Below are 22,035 nucleotides of genomic sequence, written 5' to 3' on the forward strand. Positions count from 1 at the left end.
GGGTGCAGACCTACACACCACTCATCAAGCCATGCTGTGATGGCATCCACATCCAAAATAGAGGAAGATTGGCCCAGATGTTAGCTCAGGGCCAGTCTTCCTCACCAAAAAAAAGAAGAAGAAAGGAAAAAATATCCTTCATTATTATAAATAATACTTTAGAAGATCTTACAGCAACACTGTGCATAGCTAGGTACCTTTCCTCACTGTCTCTAAGCTGAAACCCAACAATAGGCTACCTGGCCTTTACATAGATGCTGTCAGCTTTTATTTCTAACTCTGAAGCTTCCTTTGGCCTCAGACTTTCCAAGACTTCAAGCTGCTTGAGGCTGTAGGCTGAGTAAGTCTGAAGGCCTCGGTGGTTGCATTCTTAGGTTGTTGCAAAGTTAGCACTGAGAGGCCTCTCCCATCTTGTGTCCTTCATCGCTTTCTTCAGAAGTCCTTCGCGCCAGTTTACTTCCCCTCCACGTGCACCCTGTCCTTTGTGAGAACCCTGTGTGCTCGTGTTAGTTGGGGGGTGGAGGAGAGAGTGGTAGATTGTTTAAGGAGAAGCAGAGTTTAAGAATTCCTGTTTTTCCTTTAATCAGAAGGTACTGTCTTCTCACCCATTCTTTGTTGCTTTGAAGAAAATTGATTCTCTGCTTTTCCATCCTAATCTGAAATTTGACCCTTTTTTGGCTGTGCTTAGCCAGAGATTGGTATATTCGTTGCTGGAGTTAATTAGCATCCCTAGGTTGTTCACTCTTCATGGAAGGCTTTAGCCTCAGCACCAGCTCACGGAGTCCCCGATTAGGATGAGGTTACCCATGCCGGCTCGTAGCAGAGCCTTCTGAACACAGGTTTTGTTAAGGTTTGAAACTGGTTTCTTCTGTTGTGTCCTCTTCAGTTGAGAGGGAGCACATTAAAAATCTGCCTCAGTGCCAGCAAATTGGGAAGATGGGTTGCCAAAAGACGCCCAGGGCGAGTTGGGAGGGAGCTGGGAAACAGGCGTTCCAGCGCCGGGTGACCTTGGACCTGATGTATAATCACAGTTCACCTGACAGATCGGGGTTAATAAACCACCTCTGACTCCCGAGTTTGTCGTGAGAAACAAATGAAGGGAGACCGGGGGACCTGGCTGCTCTTGCTCAGCACCCGCTCATTTTTTCCCCAGGTGTATCCTTCCGCCAAGCCGGTCACCAGATTCCGATCACCGTATGAGGAGCAGCTGGAGCAGCAGAGACTGGCAGTGAGGCGGGACGAGGAGGCCCAGCGGCTGAGACGACAGCAGGAGGCCCTGCACCAGCAGAGGCTGCAGGGACACTTGTTGCGGCAGCAGCAGCAACAGCAGCAGCTCCTGGCCAGAGAGACGGCACAGCAGAGACCAGCGGGGCCCGAGGAGGGGGAGGGGCCGGAGCAGCGCCCGCAGCAGCCACGGTAGCCTGATGCGTGTAGATTTCAGAGGCAGATTAAAACAGATCTGTTATTTGTCCTCTGTGAACTTGAGGGGCTCGGATTGCTCATGTAGCTGAGGCAGAACAACCACCTGAGAAATTCCAAGGACTTCAGTTTAAAAATAATCAACATTTTTTTTTCTGCTTAAAAATGGTAGTTGAAGTCTCAAAATAACCTAGCAGGTCTTGCGCTAACTTTATTTTAGCATTCGAAATATGTTTTATCTTTTTTTAAGGTATCTTTTGAAAGTATATCTGGAATCTTTATCAAACCTAATCACATAGTTTTTTAAAAAATTAGTATGGCTTTTTAATTTTTAATTTTTTTATTTGCAGTAACATTGGATTGTAACATTATATAGCTTTCAGATGTACATTGTAATATATTTTGAATTCTGCGTAGATTACATCATGTTCACCACCCAAAAACTAATTATAGTCTATCCCCTCACATGTGAGCTTAATCACCCCTTTTGGCCTGCCCCCTTCAGCTATGGTAACCACCAATCCAATCTCCAATGCTATGTGTGTGTTTGTCCTTGTTTTTATCTTCTGCTTATGAGTGAGATCATATTGTATTTGACTTTCTCCCTCTGACTAATTTCACTCAGCATAATATCCTCAAGGACCAACCATGTTGTCGCAAATGGCCAGGTTTCATCATTTCTTATGGCTGAGTAGTATTCCATTGTGTATAAATATCACATCTTCTTATGGCTTTTTAAAAAATGTTGAAAATTTTGTTTAACTGTCTTTAAAGATAAATGACGTACGTCAAACTGTGCTACGTAATTTGTGTCACCGAGTGGATAATGTTTGTGTCCCTTGCAGGCAGCAAGCTCATTACGATGCTATGGATAATGATATTGTTCAGGGAGCAGAGGACCAGGGCATCCAGGAAGAGGAAGGAGGTGGTGAGACTTCTTAGATGATGAATGTTTTAATAAAATTGCTTGGTAATTTGTAATATCAACTCTGAGTTATATGCATATCTGAGTACACACAAAGAAGATTTGTGTACTGTGTTTATGTTGTCGTTGTCCTTGTGTTTTCCTGAATCCTCCCAAACAGTGCACATCGGTAGTCAAAATTGCCCAAGATAATCTGTTTCCTCTCTAAAATTTTAGAATGGAAAGGAGATGGTAATTTAAGCTTTTTTTATACTAAATAGTTATTTCTGACACCTTATCATAGGACTGTTATGTTTTGGGCAACTTCTACATTTTCTCCTTACCTTGGAGGCTTTGGGTCATTGCCTTAGAAGTTTTTCATGTTAAGTTGATGGTAGCTTTCATTTAAGTGCGTATCTAGTATGTAATTTATGAAATATCGCTGACTGTGCTAATAGAACTAGAAAGAAACCGTCTCTCTGGCAACACTAACACTTAGATATGGATCCTTTTCTAAAGAGTCTAAAGGAAGATGATTACCCAAAGCCTATTCTGATATTTTATAGCCCTTACAGTCAGAAATTGTTTTCCTTATGTCCGCCCGTGCAGCACTTTAAGCTCTTCTGTTTCATTATCAGTAAGACTAGAGAACGGTTTGTTCCCTTCTCTATTTAATGAATCCCTTGGTGCACTTTGAAACCTAATGGTAAGTTACCCAGCGTCTCTGTTTTCTGTAGGCTGAATGCTCAACCATATACTTAACCTTTCCTCTTATGCCTTCTTTAAAAATTAGTTTGTTTTTCTCTTTGTCTCCTCTTATCTAAATTCTCTTTGTGGAAATTTTTTTTGAAAAGTGGCAAGTGCGTGTCTGTGTGAGAGTAAATGTGGGATGTCTCTGAGTGTGGCAGTCACCACCGCCATATCAGAGAACACAGGATGGCCGTATTTGTCTTGAGCTCCACAAATGGGGTTGTTCTTTCCTTCATTTCCTGAAACATTATCCATTTCTTCTTTTGGTACTTGCTGTTTCCTCTGATGTTACCAAAATTACTTGATAATTTTAGCAATGTCCACCTGACTGGGTTTTCTTTTGTTGAGAAAGTGTTGTTATTTTTTGCATAACAGGGTAAGAATTGCAGCTTCTGTTATGAACATTTGTTTTAGAGGGTTAGAATGGTGTCACTCACCTGCCCCGTCTCTTTCAACGCACGGTCTGGGAAAAAGATGTAACTTTATTTGGGAAAGCTGAGACTATGCCTGACGTTGACTTACCCTCGCTGGAGGAGAAATGGGATGAGGTGGTCTTAGGAAAGCCCACCGGTGGCTTTTCTTTGAGTGAAAGGGAAGAATCCTGTCTGGTTCATCTGGGCTGATGTTAGTTCCTTTGATTTGCTAGCCTATGAGAGAGATAACCAGCACCAAGATGAGGCAGAAGAAGACCCAGACAATGGACGTGAACCTCGAGAACAAGGGCCTCATGAAACTGACCCAGAATCGGAGGCAGATGTAAGTGTCCTCTCTTCTGGTACAACACCTGGAAACTCACAAGGCAGAAAGGGAACCTGAAGGTTTGCCTGACCCCACGCGTCTGGCTCCAGATATGTCTGCTGTTTCATCAACACAGAAGGAAGGTGGCTTGCATTATCATATGATGTGAGCAGGGTTAACTATAAACCACGGCGGGGTGCGGGGGGGGCGTTGCTCTGGGAAAACAGCAAAGGAGTTTCCCTCTGGTGACTTTTAGATGAATAAAATTAAAACTGCGAAAAGCAAAATTGAGAGGCATTGAAATATGTAGTAATTCTGAAAGATGAAAAATAAAACAAGTGTGGGAGTTGGAGAACCTGAGAAAGGAAATGAACCATTATGGAGCATGGCGAGCAGTCTGCTAGGGTGTGATGTATGTCCTCTGACTCTGTAATCTCCCAGCAGTCAGTGACCATTTTAATAAATACATGGATAAGGATGTGTGGTTTGAGAAATGAAAAAAATGGCTCAGGTACCGTGATGCTATAGAAAAATTAGAATATATATAAGTAGAGACCTCATAACCAGGAATGTTGTTTGTGTTTACCAAGAAAGGACCAAGACTCCCAGTTCAGCTGGGTTGTCTGGGGCTGTGCCTCTGCCTACAAGTAAGGCAAGCAATGTTGAGTGAGTGTGTTCTTGTGCTTTTGTATAGATGATTTTTTCAACTTACTTTAGCTCTCCTGTCATCTTCTGCTAGTAAGTGAACCACCGAGTGTATAGAGTTCAGTCTGTGCTAGCATGTGGGTCCTGTTTGGGTGGATCCCATGGGCTGGACGGAGGATCCACATCCTGCCTTGATAATCATGGAGAAAGTCTTCCTGATAGCTCTTTAAAGCCGCCTTGATGGAAACGGCTTTTCCACTTAACTTGCACAGAGATGTGGCAGCGCGTGTTCACCTGCCAGCCCCTGAGTTAGCATATCTGAAAGTAGCTTCAGGGATCCCAGCCCTGAAATATTTTCTGGAAAGAGCAAGAGCTGTAGAGAGTCGGAGAGTATGAGAGAGCCGGAGAATATGAAAGAGCCACGGAGTGTCCGTAGGAGAACAAGAAAGGGAGTGTGCACAAGCCTGAGGGCGTGCCTGAGAGCATGCCTGAGAGGGCCCGACAGGGACAGGGAGAGGGCGAGTGCTCAGTCACTGACCTTGGGGAGGCGCTGTGCACTTTTGTTCCTTGACTGTGCAATCCTCTGTTCTCTTCTCACCAGGTTACTTGTTCTGGAGAAGAAGTGGCCTTTCTACCGTGCCTTGTTTTCATTAGAAAGTGTTGCCGGCTTGTCCTTCTTTGTCTCATCTAACTCTTTTAGTTATTTATTTATTTTTTAATTAAAAAGTGTTTTGTCCAGCTTTCTTGAGGTATAATTGATCATCTAACTGTTTTATCTAAATGTAACAGTCATGCCTGTTAAACCTCACTGCTTGTTTCTTGATGAGAGTTGAAGCTAGTGTGTACATTTTTATGAGCTTTTACAAAAGCTTTTGGCATCTTTCTTCTGAAGAAGGTGTGTTACGCTTTTCGTATATTTCCACACAAAATATTGATCACACACAAATAGAAATCCATATGACAGGACATTGTGAAGTGATTGGAGTTCAGCGTGAAGGTGACTGTTTGTCACGCTCTGTATTTCCAAGAATAGTGTCATTGGCACTTGAATGAAGTCTCCAGCCAGGATGTGCAGACAGTGGATCAGCCGAGCCTGCCCGGAGCTCTTGAACGTGTTCAAGGCTCGGAAGTGCACTGAAGTGGGGTCCTGCGGTCTGGAGCACACCCATAGAGACTAAATTTACTCTGAGCACCCCCGTCTCTGGGGAGAAGCATTTGCTGCTTCCGTTAAGTGTCCTATTGATGACCCTGGAGTGGTCGGAAAGCTCCTGCAAGCAACTCCGTTTCTGCCCAGCTCAGGCTCTAAAATCTGAATCTTTATGAGGACGTGTGTTATTTTAAAAGGTGCTTTGGGAGCTTAAGTGGAAAATCGAGATAATTCTGAAGCTGATAATATATGAAGGGCATTTGCTGAGCACAGTAACTGAGAACTACCTTGGGAGGTGGGGTGGGGGAGATGCTTTTCAAAATATATCGCCATGATCGGGTGAGCTCAGTTCTTTTTCTCCTGTCCCTTGCCAGTGCAACATCTCAGGTTCATGGTAGTGTTTCCTGTAAAGAAACTTGCTCCGTACTAGAAATTGGTCATTTACTTTTGAATGAGGCCTCTTCTTGTCTCCTTTGCAGGCAGGCCCTCTTCTTGGGTCCTTTCTGGTGTGGGCTTTCTCTTTCTTCAGCTGCTCTTCACCCACTTAGATATAAAATGTTACTTGCAAAGGAAAGCTCATCTGTATAAAAATCATCATACCAGTGAAAAAAGTTACTATTTGCCTATCTAAATCTCCCATTTTAATTATTTCTCCTACTTGGTCTTTTGGCTTTTATTAATTATTTTTCTTATTGTCTGTTTGGTTATGCTCACTACCTGTGATATCGTTTTGAGGACTGTTTTGCAGTCACTTGCAGAAAATAAGTGCTACTTGTATGTTGTGATTCATCAGCCACTGACAAAGCAGGAGTTCTATCTTTCGACGGTGGGCTGTGTCCTTGTGAGTCTCGGCAAGGATAGATCTGAACAAGCTGGTGAAGGACAAGTTCATTTTCTGCCAGTGTGTGGCCTTTCAAATGAAATTAAACTTGATCCTGGATTTTGAAGTGGCGGTTGATTTTTATTAAAATTTTACAGAGGGCTGCTGTAGAGGATATAAACCCAGCAGATGACCCTAATAATCAAGGCGAAGATGAATTTGAGGAAGCCGAGCAAGTGAGAGAAGAAAATCTGCCAGATGAAAATGAAGAGCAAAAACAAAGTAATCAAAAGCAGAATGCAGAAATGGAGGAGCATCTGGTGGTGAGCAGATGCCACAGCGGAGGGTGGTGGTAACCTGGGTATTTTCATAAGGGCCTGGTATATGCAAAAAGTTAGTCAGAACCTCCATTGATGAAAGGTTTGCCTCTTTGGTTGGTTTTCAGACCGTTGCATGAAATGATATGCCTGCTCTCAGAGGGAGAGGGTAGCGGACATCCTGGGCTTTGTGCTGAGAATGATTATTCATCATTTCCTGGCCACTGATGCATTGAAAGTGCGCTTTTCACGGGGCGTGCTTGTTCTTTGTCCCAGAGTTCTGTAAAACGCGTCTCCAGTGACCAGTCACCCGAGCCCCCTCTTTTGTTTCAACAGATGGCAGGAAATCCAGACCAGCAGGAGGACAATGTTGATGAGCAGTACCAGGAGGAGGGAGAGGAGGAGGTAGGAACTCTGAGCGATCTGCTTGTCATAACCCTAACCCTAAACAAACCTCAGCAGCATCAGCTCTGACAGGCCCTCCGCAGAAATGTTCAGAAAGACTTAGGCAGGATAAGGAAGACAGTTTCAAGAGGAAATGGACCATGGCAGTGGAGACGTTTGGATAGAAGATAAAAACGGGGTAATAGAATCCTCCTTGGTTCTCACTAGAAATTTTGAATTAAGAAATTTGGCCTTTCAGGAATGTGATTGAAGTGATCTTTCTAAGAATATTTTCTTCTATCTCTTTCCCTCATAAAAGAGAGAAAAACCTCGGCAGGTTGAGGGAGTCTGGACTAACCCTTGTGACTTTCTCTGGAGATGTCGCCACAGGGCCTGCCTCTGAGGGGTACCCCAGAGTGTCCATCGTAATACACTCAGCACCCTCCAGACTTTTAAAAAAATTTATGGTCTCTACTTTTTTAGCTTCTTCCCTCCTGAGAATTTAAGACCTAAATTAAATTTAACAATAAAAGGAAAAATATAGAAGGAGCTCAGTTGGAGAAAATGCATTTGGGTGGAATTTCTTAACATTTCATTTTAGTTTGCTTTTTATTGTGAACTTCTAGCATATAATTGTCATTGAAGTTTATAGATGTCTCTCGTGGTGCCGCATTTGCGTGACTGAGCGATGAGTGCTCTTGGTCGTAGCTGGTTAGTCACAGCACTCTACTGTGTGGACCACTGAAGCTCAGGACTTGGGAATATGATAGGGATGAGGCCAAGGCCCCACGTTTAGTCTCTCTCTGGACCAGTAAATGAGCCATTGCACTACAATCCTGCTTCAGAGGTGCTTCTCGGCCAAGCGTCCTACATATGTGCGCCTTTGACCCTGAAGGGAGCCACACAAGAGGATGGACAAATGGCAGCCTGAACAAGCACCCCCTGCTGGAGACCCTGCTCAGAATACGCGTGCTTCTGTGCTCACGTCCACAGTTCCCTTGACTAGGTCCGCTTTCTCATTTTTATTGCATTTGTCAGCCTTTCAGAGCTGATGCTAAAATTTGTGCTTATACCAGGAAAACAGAAAAGGATGTTGCTCTCTGCAGCCCTTGGTGACCTACATCGCTGGTCACGTGCCTCTAACTGACTGGATCGTTTTGCCCTCTCTCTCTTCTCTTCCTGCTGTTCATCCTAATCAAGACCCTGAGCTGTCTTATCAGAAGAGAGCATTAGAAAACCAGCAGGCTTGGATATTAAGACATTTGGCAAGGAAAAGATATTCATCTGGATTTCTCTTGCAACAGGATGTCTAGACTAATATTACTTTGTTCCATTCTGTCAGATGCCAGCAGTCTTTGAGGGATTAAAAGAGAAGAGAGTCACCTTGGCTGCTTTTTAAAAATTCAAAAGGGTAAACATAAAATTTTAATCAGTATTTACTGATACTTCTTACCTCTATATTATATCAGCTAAGGCGGAGGGAGAAATCCTGTGATCCATGAGGGATCAGGATGGAAAGAAAAGACAGAGAGGCAAGAGGGAAGGAGAGTGGTGACAAGGTGGAGGTGAGCGCCTGACACTCGGCAGCCACTCCCTCTGGCCCCTGCTCCTCCTCCCTCAGAACCCCACTCCTCTTCCCTCAGGCCCCTGATCCTTCCCCCCTCAGGCCCCTGCTCCTCCTCCCTCAGAAACCCGCTCCTCCTCCCTCAGGCCCTTGCTCCTCCTCCCTCAGAACCCCGCTCCTGCTCCCTCAGAACCCCGCTCCTCCTCCCTCAGGCCCCTGCTCCTCCTCCCTCAGACCCCTGCCCCTTTTCCCTCAGACCCCCACCCCTCAAAACTCCACCCCTCAGAACCCCACTCTTCTTCCCTCAGGCCCCTGTTCCTCCTCCCTCAGATCACTGCTCCTCCTCCCTCAGAACCCCTCTCCTCTTCCCCTGGGGCCCTGCTCCTCCTCCCCCCTCAGCCCGCTGTATTGGGTCTTCCCACCCCTTCCTGTTGTTCCTAGTTCTTCCCTTGAGGAGGGTGGTTCCCCAGTACCCTTCAGGGACTTGTGATAGTCGGAGAGGAGCTGCTCAGCGACTGCAGCAGAGGGAGACACATGCGAGCACTACAGCAGGGGCGCACGCGGGCTGTGCTGTGTATAAGCCATGTGTGTGTGAGACAGCTTTTGCAGGGCCCTCTGAAAACCCTCGAAGGCTGGGTAATGGGCGTCGTTCTTCCCTCCATTAGCCTCAGAGTCTTCCGCTGCCGCAGCTGGCCCCCGAGTGTAAGGCCCATTGCTGCCCTCAGTCCCCTCCTGCCTGGCCACAGTCACCCTGACTTCTGTCGGCATCTGCTCCTCGGGAGGGACAGTGTCCTGCCAGGACTGTCCCTGTTCTGAGATCCAGCCCATCAGGCTTGTGACTTAAGCTCTGAGGGGAGAGGACCCAACACAAGTGTGATGTTAGGCGGCTGGCACTCCCCCTGCCTTCTCTTGTCTTAGCACAGCAGCGTTCTTAACAAGCACTCCCTCTTCGTTGGGGGGCTTGTTCCAGTGGAACGTGTCCACGTGGTGATGCCATCCTCCTGTTGCCTACTTTCCAGATTTTGTGTCTACTTATGAGCAAACAAGGCAAATTATGACTTTGCCAAAAAGTGTTATTTGTGCTTTAAAATTATTTGAATGTTCAAAAAAATATATAGATTCAGTGACTGCTTGAAAAATCTGAGTGCTCCGTCTCCCCGGTATAACTGACAACAGATGGATCGGAAGACCCCTGAGAGAGCGAGCGTGGTTTATTGACCCGCCTTCCGTGGTCCTGCGGCCTGTGAATCACCACGTCAAGAAGCTGTCCGGATGGATGGCAAAAACTCTCCTAGTAGACATCTCGCAGCAAGCAGTGGTGTCCATCGCTGCAGCTGACGTTGCTGAAGGCCCTTCCTTTGTCCCATTCCATCCGCCTCTTGGGATCTCCGCGTTCTTGACTACTTGAGGTTCAGCCTTCTAGTTCCTGTAACATCTTTGATGTGTAAAGAAAGGCATTAATACCTACAGGGATGGGGTAGCTGGCCTATGCCCATTTCAAACTCAGCAGACCTATTCTACTTGGGGTTTGGGCTATTTATTAAACTTGCCATATCGCATATGGACCATTTCTAAAATGCCTAAAACATTATATTTCAGCGAATAAAAATGAGTAACGAGGAGCAGTGCTGGGAAATCTTGGACAAATGTTTGCATCAGCTTGAGCAGGACACTAAAGAGGGCCGAACGTGGAAGACATAACTGGTGTGTTTATGTCACGAGAGGGAAACTAACATTTGGTTCTGGTGATTAGTCTAAGCATATTTTAAAGTTAGAAACTCCATATGATTTTGTTCCTCTTCAGTAATGCCTTTAAGATGAGTTTAAATTACTTTTGCCCCAAACATGAGGAATATATTATTAGAATAATAAGGAGTATCTGTAAATCTGAAAAATTACAAAATTTTCATTTGTGGGTTCCCTAAATTAAAGAGTAATTTAATTCAGTGCTTCCCACTTCAAAGTATATTGACAACTGGGAAACCACCTGAATTTTCTACAAGAGATCCCAAGAGAAGTGAAGAAAGAACTAACAAAAGGGTATTCATCTCTTCAGCCGGAGACATTATTAACCTGGCGTCCGTTGTCGCTTGGGCAGGTGGTGCTTAGTCTTTGCTGTGGCTGAGAATCCCTTGGAGGGTGTGTGAAAAATACAAATTCCTGGGCCAGACCTTAGCTTAGAGGTTTTTATTTTATCTGTGCTGGGGCCTAGAAGTCAGAGTTCTTCACAAGCCCCCAGCTGATGCCAACATTTCCAGAACACACTGTTTAGAGAAGCAGTATAGGACCTGTGGCTGCGGGTGGCCTTGGGGAAGTCTGAACGTCCTGAAACTTCTATGCAAAATAACGTGTATCTATGCCCGTTTGCTGAAGCCTTTCTTACCAAATCCTTAAAAGGGTTCACGACCCCCTACCACACACACACACACACAGAAGATTAAAAATCAATGATGTTTACCCATCCCTTTTATTTTACAGATAAGAAATTTGAGTTTCAGAGAGGTTAGCTAAATTTTCGAAGGTCTCACAGTTTGTTATTGTTAGAACCATGATTAGAGCCCACCCAGGTCTGATTTTAAAGGCCACCATAATTAAGTATACCAAGCAAGATAACTAAATAGTTGATGTGGGCAAGTCCTTCTTTATAGAAGTTAGGTGAATACAGAAGGAATGATGGAATTAGAAAGTTACTATTTTTGTGACTCTTAATTAAAACTATTGATTTCAGAGCAGTCATCAGTGGATGATATCACTGGGTGAATGGAGGTCAGGGAACTTTACCATGGAGCGATCAGGCCGTCACCATCTGAGCTCACTGACCAATCTTAGCCCCACTGAAAGCCAGACAAGATCTGAAAGCTACCACATGACCTCTGAAACCCTTGCTTTGCAAATTGAATCTGAATTCCTTCACGCCTTTAAGCAACCTTCCTTTTACGAGAAATGTGGGGGCTAAAGGAATGAGTTAAGTGATACCTTAAAGAGGCAGATAAATCCAGAATGCGGGTCATTCTCCAGGGCGATAAATCAATAGCAATAAAGAAAAACGAGAGGAGTGGAACTGATGTGTGTGCGGCCTTTGGATCATGATTAGAGCAAATCAACTGTAAATAGACATTTTTAAGACAATCAGGAAAATGTAAGTATGAACTAGACATTAGATGATACCGTGGTATTATTTATCAGGATGCTAATGGCATTATGGTTATATAAGAAAAGTCCATGGATGTTAGAGATGTATACTGAGATGGGTGAGGGTGAAATTACATGATGTCTAGAATTTTTAAGAATAGATGATACAGTGTGGCGACACTGAGATGACTTTTGAAGCTTGGTGATGGCTGTAAGGGGTTCCTTGAATTATTGTCTTTATTTGTATGTGCTTGAAAATTTTCATCATAAAAACAAATGACCTCATTGTTTATATAGCCAGAAAGTTGGAGACCCAAGGTTTTGTCCAGGTCTGGCTGACTGCGCAATCTGTGTGAGGGGCTGGCAAAGTGCCAGCCTCGGCTTCTTCTGTAAAGAAAGTCTTGTTGGCACACAGCCAGCCTGCTTTACGCAGCATCTAAGGCTGCCTCTGCCCTGCAACGGTGGGGCTGGGTAGTTTCTGCAGAGACCTTATGGCCGAGAAGGCCTGAATATTTACTATCTGGCCCTTTACAGAAGAAGTTTGCTGGCCCTGATTTATGTATTCTTTCCACCATAGTGCTTTCCAGGCAGTTCCCTCCCCACGCCAATGAAACCACGTTTGGTGTCCTAGTATATTTTCATTATAGAGGCTACAGAAAACATGTCTTCGTTTACTGAAATCGACCAGGACACAACAATTTAACTATGTTTCAATTAGCGAAACATTATTAGATCCTGAAATAAGTGCTTCCTTGTTTTCATCCTAGAGTCCTGGGGCTGGTGTTATGAGCTTCTGTGACTCAGGGCAGAAGAGATGTCCTGGGCCACCAGTCTGCTGGTGAGACAAGGGTGTCTTCTCTTTAGCTCGCCCCACCAGGACATGTGAATACAAAAGATGCTCTATCCTCTGTCTCCAGAAGGTATTTGGTGCCAATGGAGTTTAGGAGTTGTGAGTCCAGCCGACATAGGGCTGGTTAGAAGAGGTTCGTGAAGGCTGGGCTCTGTCCAAGGGCGTCTTTGAGGGTCGTCTTTGTAGGCTCCGAACAGGCCAGCCTCCCCCTACAGCTTGTCTGGCAGGCCCCTGGACTGGACACCTTGAGGCAGCCCTTAATTACAGCACCCGCAGACTTTCCTTCCCTTGCCCATTTAAACCCCCCCCAAAAGTATCAGGTCATTTTGTGTGTTGTTCAAGATTATTCAGCAAAAATATTTGGATGCTTGCTTTGATTTGCATTTTGAAAAAATAATGGAGATCACTGACACATAACAGTATTAGCTTACATAACAGAAAGCTCCTTAAAACAGAACTACTGTGTTAGAACACTAAAGAGATGTAGGGATTTGAGGCACTTTAATAACTGTTTCATGAAGAAATTGAAATGATTGTGTTCTACGTTAGAGATATTTTAGCCAGAGGAGTTTATTCCTAGTTATAAAAATATAGATACACTTTTTTTTCTCAGTTTTCTACTGCATTGTATATAAGTAATGGTGTCTGTTTGCTGTTACAGAGCAGATTTTTTTTGCATTGATTGATTGATTCATTCCTTGAATATTTATTAAGCAATTACAGTGTGTCGGGTAAACATCTAGGTATTAAAGACAATTAGTTGAGGAAGCCAGATGGTTCCTGTCTTTGTAGAGCTTACATTGTGTCAGAGCCTTCAGACGTCTATAGTTCTCCCGTTTCGAAAAGGGGAATTTTAAATTTCATCAGCTGAATTTCTTCAGGTGTTACACTTGGGGTGTTAACCCTTATTCAAATAAATCAGAAACTCAGTCTCAAAAGTCCTAGGTTCTGAATCATTCACCCTGAGTTTTTGTAGTAGGTGTGTTACACATTTCTTCATAGCTGATAGACAAGTCACATCTTTGACTTTTATCTTTTTTCAAGTTTATTTTTAGTTTATTTTTGTTCCTGCTACTCTGAATGAACTTTTTGGAAATCAAAATATGTTGCAAGTGTTTAAATGATAAAAGCGTCACCCAGTATCTCTGGTTTGTTTTAGGTTCAGGAAGATTTGACCGAAGAGAAAAAAAGGGAATTGGAGCATAATGCTGAAGAGACCTACGGTGAAAATGATGAAAACGTATGTGTAGGATCTATATTTCTGCTGCGTGTGTGCGCATGTGTAGGAGATCTGTCTGTCTAGTCGGATAGATACCAGCAGGTGCCTCTAAGGTGCCATGGGGTTTAACAGGCCAACCTGGAGTTCAGAAAATTTGTGACAACCTTCATAGATTGGGAAAGATTGCAGCAGTGTTGCCTATTGGAACATTTTTCTTCACTTGTTTCCTTTCTCCAAGAAGGAGTACCATCGCACCCTTTACTTTCTAGAGGGAGTTAGTTACATCACCAACCCCACACCCTCTCTCTTAGTTTTTCTTTTCTTTTAACTTTAAGGCTGATGAGAAAAACAACGATGGAGAAGAACAGGAAGTTCGAGATGACAACCGCCCCAAAGGCCAAGAGGAACATTATGAGGAGGAGGAAGAGGAGGAGGAAGACGGGGCCGCTGTTGCTGAGAAGTCCCGGCGACGAGCTGAAATGTAACGGTGCCGCCTTCACACAGCGCTCAGCCAGCGGCTTCTGTTCACGCTGCTCGAAAATACATCTGCCTACTGAACTCTAGGATATTTAATTACAAAAATTAAGAATTTAGACATTTTTTAACTTTTGTATTAGAAAAGCTCATACATTTATACAAATATATTTTGATAACCTAGGTTAGAGCTTCTTTTATATTCAAACTAAACATGAGCAGGAAGAAAAACAGTAAAGCAAACCTTAGACTCTGAAGCTGACTTTTTATAGACTATGTGGTGTTGGGAAGGATGTCGATTTTGTACATGTTTCAACTTTCCTATCTTCTAGTTTCCAGGTGATCTGTTGTTTGCCTTTGATAAAATACAGGATTTCTGAAGAGGGAACACTGCAAGGTGCCGTGCAGACTTCCAGGAGAACGGCCAGTTGACTCCCGTCTGCCCTTCCCAGGGTCTTGTGTATAGTTCTGATGGGATTGTCACAGTCTGTCTCGCTCTCAAGTAAGAGCCACGTACAGAGTGACATGCAGTTGGAAAGACATTTCTCTTGTAAAGAACTTGTTTCCAACTTTTCAGATCAGTTAAGAAAATGTTTGGCTTTACTTAAAATCACAGCTGTTCTTCGTGAAAGGAATTAAATTTACAAGTGGAATAATACTAAAACTCACGTCACAGTATTCTGGACTTAGATATTTCAGTATTCGACAAGGTATGACACATGAGTGTATTCGCCTTTTTGAAGGACTGACTCCTTGTTTACTGACTAATTTAGTGTGTATGGGTGGTGTTTTCTATGTGAGCACCTATCCTGTTTTTTTCCTGACGTCACCTAGTGAAATCCTTGTTTCAGTATCTAGTTCTCTACAGTAATATATATTTCCCCTATAAGCTCTGTGCCTCAATATGTAATTACTTTGGTGACAAATCTGAATATGAAGGCATACCAAATTGTACAATTGAATAGGATTATTTTTTGAAAACTGTACGGTGAAATACACGTGTCGATATGACAGACTCTCATGGCTTTTCTGTTTTTTGCTGGGACTGGGCCTGCATTCTGCCCACATATAAGCATTTTAGTGATTATGAATTATAACAATCCTTTAAAATAAAAAAAATTAAAAATCAAAAATTTCCCTTGAGATAGAGACATATTTCTGTCTCAAGCATAGATTTTTAAATATGTAAAATTAGGTTATATAATTCCTATGTGTGTGGTTTTATAATAATACTCTCAAATTAATAAAAACAAATTTCAATTTCTACCATTGTATGAATGTAATTTTATTTTTTAACAACCATACTCATGTATGGTTTGATTATCCCAGTTGAGTGATTGTGTATGTGTGAATAGGGATGTTTTGTTCAAATGTATTTTGGATTTTCAATAATCATAAATCAAATCTTACATTTGTGTATAAAAACCCTTTATGTAATGTAAAATGTATAATATTGTACATAATATTCAGAATACAATTATTTTGGTAAATTAGTTGTATTTTTAATGTCCCAGTTGCAGTATTTAATTATTTGAAACATATTGAAACTTGGTAATAGTCAATAAAGCTATAAAAAGCAAGTGGTAAATTTTTAAAGTATGTGATTTCTTATTAGTTTCTGATCTTATCCCTCAGTTCCTTTTCATAAAAGGAAAACTTCTAAGAGGTATCAATATATATTAATGAATTATAAAATGCCTCTCCCAACCTGTTCCTGTTTCCTTATCTCCTTCTCTACTTGGATTAGTATGTGATTTTTTTTTTCCCTTTCCTAAAGAAAGAGCTAAGAGTTTTTATTTTATTTGAGCTGGTTCTGGGGGAAGAACAAACAAATAGGTACAGAAATGTAAGAGAGTCTCATGTGGCACACACGCAAAATAATGAAACGATTAAACTCACCCCCAGGAAAGCAGCAACCTCAACCCATTCTGCTGTCTCTATGGCACAAAGTTATAGGGCCATGTCAGCTAATGTTTGGAGGAGAACTAATCAGCCAGAGCTGATCTACATTAATGAGGTGAACAGAAATAAAATGTCACTTGTTTATCCTGCGAATTAATCCGTGACTTTCGGTGCAACCAGTAAGTTAAAGAATTTGGTACAAGTGGCATAATCAGAAGAAAAAAAACAAGGCAGTTTATTAGGGACAAGTGCAGAAGAGGACAAAAAAAAGAAATGACTGGATATTTGTAAGAGTGATTAAAAAAGATCAAGGAGTAAGTATAATCTGAGCCACGTGTAAGTCATAGCGACTCACTTTTATAAAGGAAAATTGTTGACGTTTACTGAATGCTTTCACAGTATAAAGAGTGTGTGAATAGGACCCGCTTTATTCCCACACTGCTCTTTTAAGGTTGTTAGAATCCCTCTCTCACAACTGAAGAATTTTGTCCTCCTGGAGCATTTGACACCGTTTAACCGGTTTGAGTTCATTGTTTCATTTTTAGTTTTCTTATTACACTATGATACATTCATACTGTGGCATGTTGCATAGCAATTAAAAAAATAAGGTCAATTTCTATTCTGGAATCAGCTTTTGTCTTTTTTTGTCTGTTCCTAGTTTTCTTCTTATCATCTTGGCTACTCTTTCTTAGTCTTTTGCTGGTTTCTCTTCTTATGCCTGTCCCTTAAATATTAGTGTTCTTCAGCTTTTGTCAGTTGTGTGGAGAAAATACTCCTCAGAAGTAGAGAACAGACCTAATCCACAAAGATAAGCACAAGGCAGAGGCAGAGCTGAAAAGAGTTGTGGCATTTTTTCAGTCCCCATACCTTCCCATCCCTGATGCCAGCCAGGTCTACCCGTAGGTTGATTAATGAGCCAATAAATACTACTTTTTCATTTGAGATAGTTGGAAATGGATTTCTGTCACTTGCCACCTGGAGATTCCTGAGTAATACTTGACTAACATTCGGTTCCTTTAAATCATTATGCTTTGATATCATGGTATATTTGCTACCTACTCTCCCCAGAAATGCTGGTCAATCCCTATTCTCTCTCCTCTTCTACTTTGCCTGGCTCATTGCTTTAGGTCTCACCTCAGACAGCATTTCCTCTAGGAAGGGTCTATCTCCCGTTCACTGCCACCCCGCCTTCAGTCTAGGTTGCATACCTTTTCTTTGTCCCGCAGTAGCATCCTGTATTTCATAGCAAAGAGCTTACCACAGTGTATGGAAACAGCCTATGAACTTGTCTGTTCTCTCCTTGACATACATGTTCTATGAGGGTAGAGACCTTATTTCTCTTGTTTATTTTTTGCATCCCAAGCACTGATACCTTCAGTAACTATTTACTAAATGAATATCTTACAGTCCTCATCTGTAAAATGGGGATATTGATTATTTCAAGATCATACGACGAAGTGGCAGAGCTATGATTTCTTCCTGGGTGAATCAGATTCCAATATTAATCTCAAATATAGCCGGGGTTATGTGGCTCACTATCCAGTGTAACATTCTGAGTTTCATACATTAAGAAGGTATGTTCAATTTTGCAAAAACAAATCTTAATGGGAGTCGAAAAAAAAAAAGTGAAGTCTCAGCCATAGGATCTTGAGGAGGAACCAAGAAATTGGTATTATTTGACCTGAGAAAGACATAGTCAAAGGAAGAGGTAACATTGTATGTCTGTCTTCTTCAAAGCATCAGTTGTAGCATCAGGAATAAAGAATTTCTTGAGAAACAGGTGAACGGAGTTGTGAAATCCAGAGAGGTTTTCAAATCCGAATGTATTAAAGAATTAAGATTTACAAGAGCCCTGCCTAAGCCGAGGAAGAGATGCAATATCCCCTTGGAATTTTCTTGGGTCTTGTGACTATCTGTTGTGGGACGGCCAGCTGATAATGGTGGAGTAGTCTAATGTGTTCATCCACTGGTGGTTCTCTTGTCTGCACACCATTTCCTCTTCTGCTCTTCATTTGTAGAAAGGCCTAACCCTATAACCGCAGGGGTGGCCCCAAACCAATCCTTGTATTCCATCTTCTGCAGTTTCTGTACTGCGGCCAGTTAAGAGAAATGCTCTCTGGCTGCTCTGGTGATGGCAGGAAATGTACATCTGGAGCTGCCGGGAGTCATCCTCTTCATGATGTTGAGAAAACCCAGTTGTACCAGGAAGGAACGAAGCCAACACAGAAAGAGGGACGGGATTATTGTATAGTTGGGGGCGGGGGAGAGGGGAAGAAAAGTGAGAAAGGGAGAGAGAGAGAGACAGAGTCATAAAGAAAATGGTGTTCAAATTCCCAGGTTCTGACTTTCTTTGATTTTATTTGCCAATAAATCTCCCTTTTTTTCCCTTAAGCAAGTTTGAGGTTCTTTTCTAGCACAGCCTAAAGAATACTGACTGACTTCAGCACTATGTTTTTCTTTATGAGGCAGAACAACATTAGGGTGGGAAGAAATACTTTTCATTAACTTTTAGTCCTATTGCCCTAAATGTAGCAAGTTTTAAAAAATAATGACATGCTTTTTGCCAATATCTTGATCGTCATGTTTTCTCTTGGATCAATCTTTAAGGCCCAGAGAACGTGTAAAAAAACCCTAGAGATTATTGTAATAAAGTTAAGAATACTCATATATCCCCATTCTTTAGTCCACACCAAAAATTGGCGAACTTTTTCTGTAAAGGGCCAGATAGTAAATCTTTTAGTTTTTGTGGCCATAGAGCCTCTTTCAAAATGACTCACCTCTGCTGTTGTACTCTGAAAGTAGCCAGAGACAATACATAAAGGAGTGAGCATGGCTGTTTGCCAATAAAACTTTATTTAAATAAACAGAAATCATGCCAGATTTCACCTGCTTACTGTAAAAACAATTATTTCAACAGAAAATACAAATATTTTGAGATCTTTAGATAGCAGGGCTTTCTATTTCTTATAATCCCTTCCATTTTAAGTTGGCAAGCACTCAACATTATCTTAGCTGCTGCATTTGTACACTAAGTAATTGGAAATGGAATACTTTTGTCCTTTACCATCTTGGCTGACTTTGTTCTCACTATTCCCTGTATGTTACTAATGGAGCTTGAAATTAAATGTCATTTCTGTTTATCTGTTAACACATACACAACATTCCCCATAAAATGCATGTCGTTTAAAGAACTGATTCATTGGAAAACGTGGGTTTGAGCAAGATGAGATGACTTCTTTTGGGTTGGTGTGTTCTTTCTCCTTTTAGGATTTAAGGTATGTGAACCAATTACCATGGCTGCACATTAATACATTAACAATAATCAAATTTGTGATCTCAACTCCAAGAGTTTTTTGGGTCCTACGGGTGTCTGATTCCTGTTAAGTTTTGCATCCTAGTGCAATTAGACTTTTTTTCCATAAAGGCAATTCAAGCACCTTTTATATTCCCCTAACCCTGACCAATTATCTTCCATGCTGGTTTAAGATTTGTCCATAAAATCTTTGATGGTCTTCCTTTCAAGAGGTGGAGTCCAATTCCTCTTCCTTTGAGTATGGGCTAGACTTAGTTACTGGCTTCTAACAAATAAAACTAAAGGGCAGTGATGGTGTGTGACTCAGAGATTAGGTCATAAAAGACAATGTGGCTTCCTCCACGCTCTCTCTTGGAAGTCAGCCAGAAAGTCATGAGCATCTTCAAACAGCCTTAGGTTGACACCTACATCTCTGTGGCAAGAAATGGAAGCCTCTGGCCAACAGCAAGTGAGGACCAGAGACCTATTGCCAACCAGCCCCATGAGTGAGTTTGGAGGAGATCTTCCAGCTCCAGTCAAGCCTTCAGTCTACAACTTGATTGTAACCTCGTTAGGAACCCTGAGCCAGAACCATCCAGATAAGTCGTTCCCAGATTCATGGCCCATACAAACTTGATATAACAAATGTTTATTCTTTTAGGTTTTGGGGTAATTGGTTATAGAGCAGTAGATAACTCATACATCTTCTAAGGGGTGTTTATGTCTCAAAGTGGAGTGACCAGTGGTGAAGATGATGTATAGCTGCGTGGCGTAACTGGGCATCTAGCCAGTTGCTGTGCTGGAAGCCAGACCTAGAAGTGTTGGCAAGGGAGGATGGAGTTCAACTTAATGAGTTGAATAAATTTAAGACAATTTATTCTTTCAAAATTATTAGATTATTCTTGGCAGATATTAGTAGCCTCGAATACAGTGGTTCTCAACCTGGAGAATTTCCAAAATAGTGATGCCTGGGTCCCACTCCTAGAAACTCTGAACTAATTGCACCAGGGTATAGTCTGGGCATCAGGATTTAAAAAGTTTCCCAGGTGATTGTAAGGTGCAGCTGAAACTGAGAACTGCTGCTTTCCAAGTGAGAAGGTGGAAAGAGTAATGTTGCCTCCCCAACATCTCTCTGCCAGATGGTAAATTACAATGAAAGCAAGTCTCAGACCAAATTTGCAAAGCAAATATTTACAGGCAAGCAGAAACAGACGTTAAACTTTTCTGAAGTCTCAATAAAGTCACAGATCCCTATCCTTTTAGGCATGCTAGACAGGCACGGGGCATGAAGGATTTGCTTAGGACAGATGCTGTAATATTCCAGGGACAAAATTCAGCGAAACTTCTGGTCACATCCTGTGCCCGCCAGTCTTCCCTTAAGAGGCCCCGGCCCTTCTGCAGTGGGTGCTGGGCTCGCCAGGTGCTCAGCCCTTTTTGTAGAAGCGGGGAGGTACCTGTGCAGGACTCACACCAGCTCCCCCACATATTTTGAGCACCATTCATTTCCAGAATGGAAAAAAAAAATCTTTAATATTCATGATGCTGTCTAACAAAACACTTAGTGCTGATTTAAGCTGAAGAGAGTAGAAGATCTTGTGGCAGCAGCCTCTTAAGGATGGGCATTGACGAAAGCCCCAGTTTCTCAGCCCCGGCTGCACATAGAGAGCCACTGAAGAAACTTAACAAAGACCCCAGCCCCGTCCCCAGTCAAATTAAATCAGAAACTCTGAGGATGGAGCCTGGGCACTGGCAGTTTTTAAGAGCCTCTCAACAAATCATGATTGCCAGGGGTTAGGGTGGCGGGGAGGTGTGACCCTAAAGGGATAGGATACATGAGGGAGTTTTGTGGATGGTGAAACTCTTCTGTGTTCTGATTGTGAGAGTGTTACAAAAATCTATACATGTATTAACACTCAAAGAACTGTACAACAAAAGGGGAGAAATGGTTAATCTTGTATGATAATTTAAAAAATATCACAACTTTTAATTCTTTTTAAAAGCCTCCGATGATTCTAGCATACAGCAGGGTTGGGAGTCACTGCATTAGATTCTTTCAAGAGCTGATCCACCATCTCTGGGATGTTCCTGCACAGTTGGGGCCCTGTTAGTGTTATCTTCCTAAGTTAACAACCTCCTCTAACCACACATATGCACACATCCATGTATAGAATACACCATATTGTCAATGCTGAAGTCTTTCAAGGAAAATTATGAATACTGTTAATAGTGAGATATAGCTTCCTGTCAGATTCACACTGGGGGAACTTCAGAAGATTGCAGTGGGCAATTGCACGCATCAATACTTCTATTAATCTCTGCTCTTGGAGAAAAAACTCACAATGCAATTGTTTTGCCTCAAAACAATGTTTCTCAAACCGATAAAGTGTGGTTTTTATAGGATAACGAAGAATCCCAAAAGGAGAGTAATTTGGCAGTTTAATTGGTTTCATTTCTGAGTAGGATCACAGGAAGCAATAA

General features: G+C 42.3%; 1 protein-coding gene across 13 annotated transcripts in view; it reads left to right on the forward strand.

Moving 5' to 3' along the window:
- The window catches only part of GOLIM4 (golgi integral membrane protein 4), a 74,129-nt gene extending 58,186 nt beyond the window's left edge, over positions 1-15,943 (forward strand). For 7 of the 13 annotated variants that reach the window (XM_014846448.3, XM_014846450.3, XM_070509528.1 and 4 more), the window contains 7 exons: positions 1,154-1,416; positions 2,265-2,344; positions 3,720-3,829; positions 6,582-6,746; positions 7,077-7,145; positions 13,830-13,910; positions 14,225-15,943. In XM_014846448.3, coding sequence (XP_014701934.1) covers positions 1,154-1,416; positions 2,265-2,344; positions 3,720-3,829; positions 6,582-6,746; positions 7,077-7,145; positions 13,830-13,910; positions 14,225-14,374 — 918 coding nt within the window. In that variant the 3' untranslated portion in view covers positions 14,375-15,943. Of the gene's footprint in view, positions 1-1,153; positions 1,417-2,264; positions 2,348-3,719; positions 3,830-6,581; positions 6,747-7,076; positions 7,146-13,829; positions 13,911-14,224 lie in introns of all 13 variants that reach the window. The other 6 variants (XM_014846447.3, XM_014846449.3, XM_014846452.3 and 3 more) reach the window with 1 other exon arrangement.
- Positions 15,944-22,035: the final 6,092 nt, after the last annotated feature.

The sequence above is a fragment of the Equus asinus genome, chromosome 5 (assembly GCF_041296235.1).
Source record: "Equus asinus isolate D_3611 breed Donkey chromosome 5, EquAss-T2T_v2, whole genome shotgun sequence".
NCBI lineage: Eukaryota > Metazoa > Chordata > Mammalia > Perissodactyla > Equidae > Equus > Equus asinus.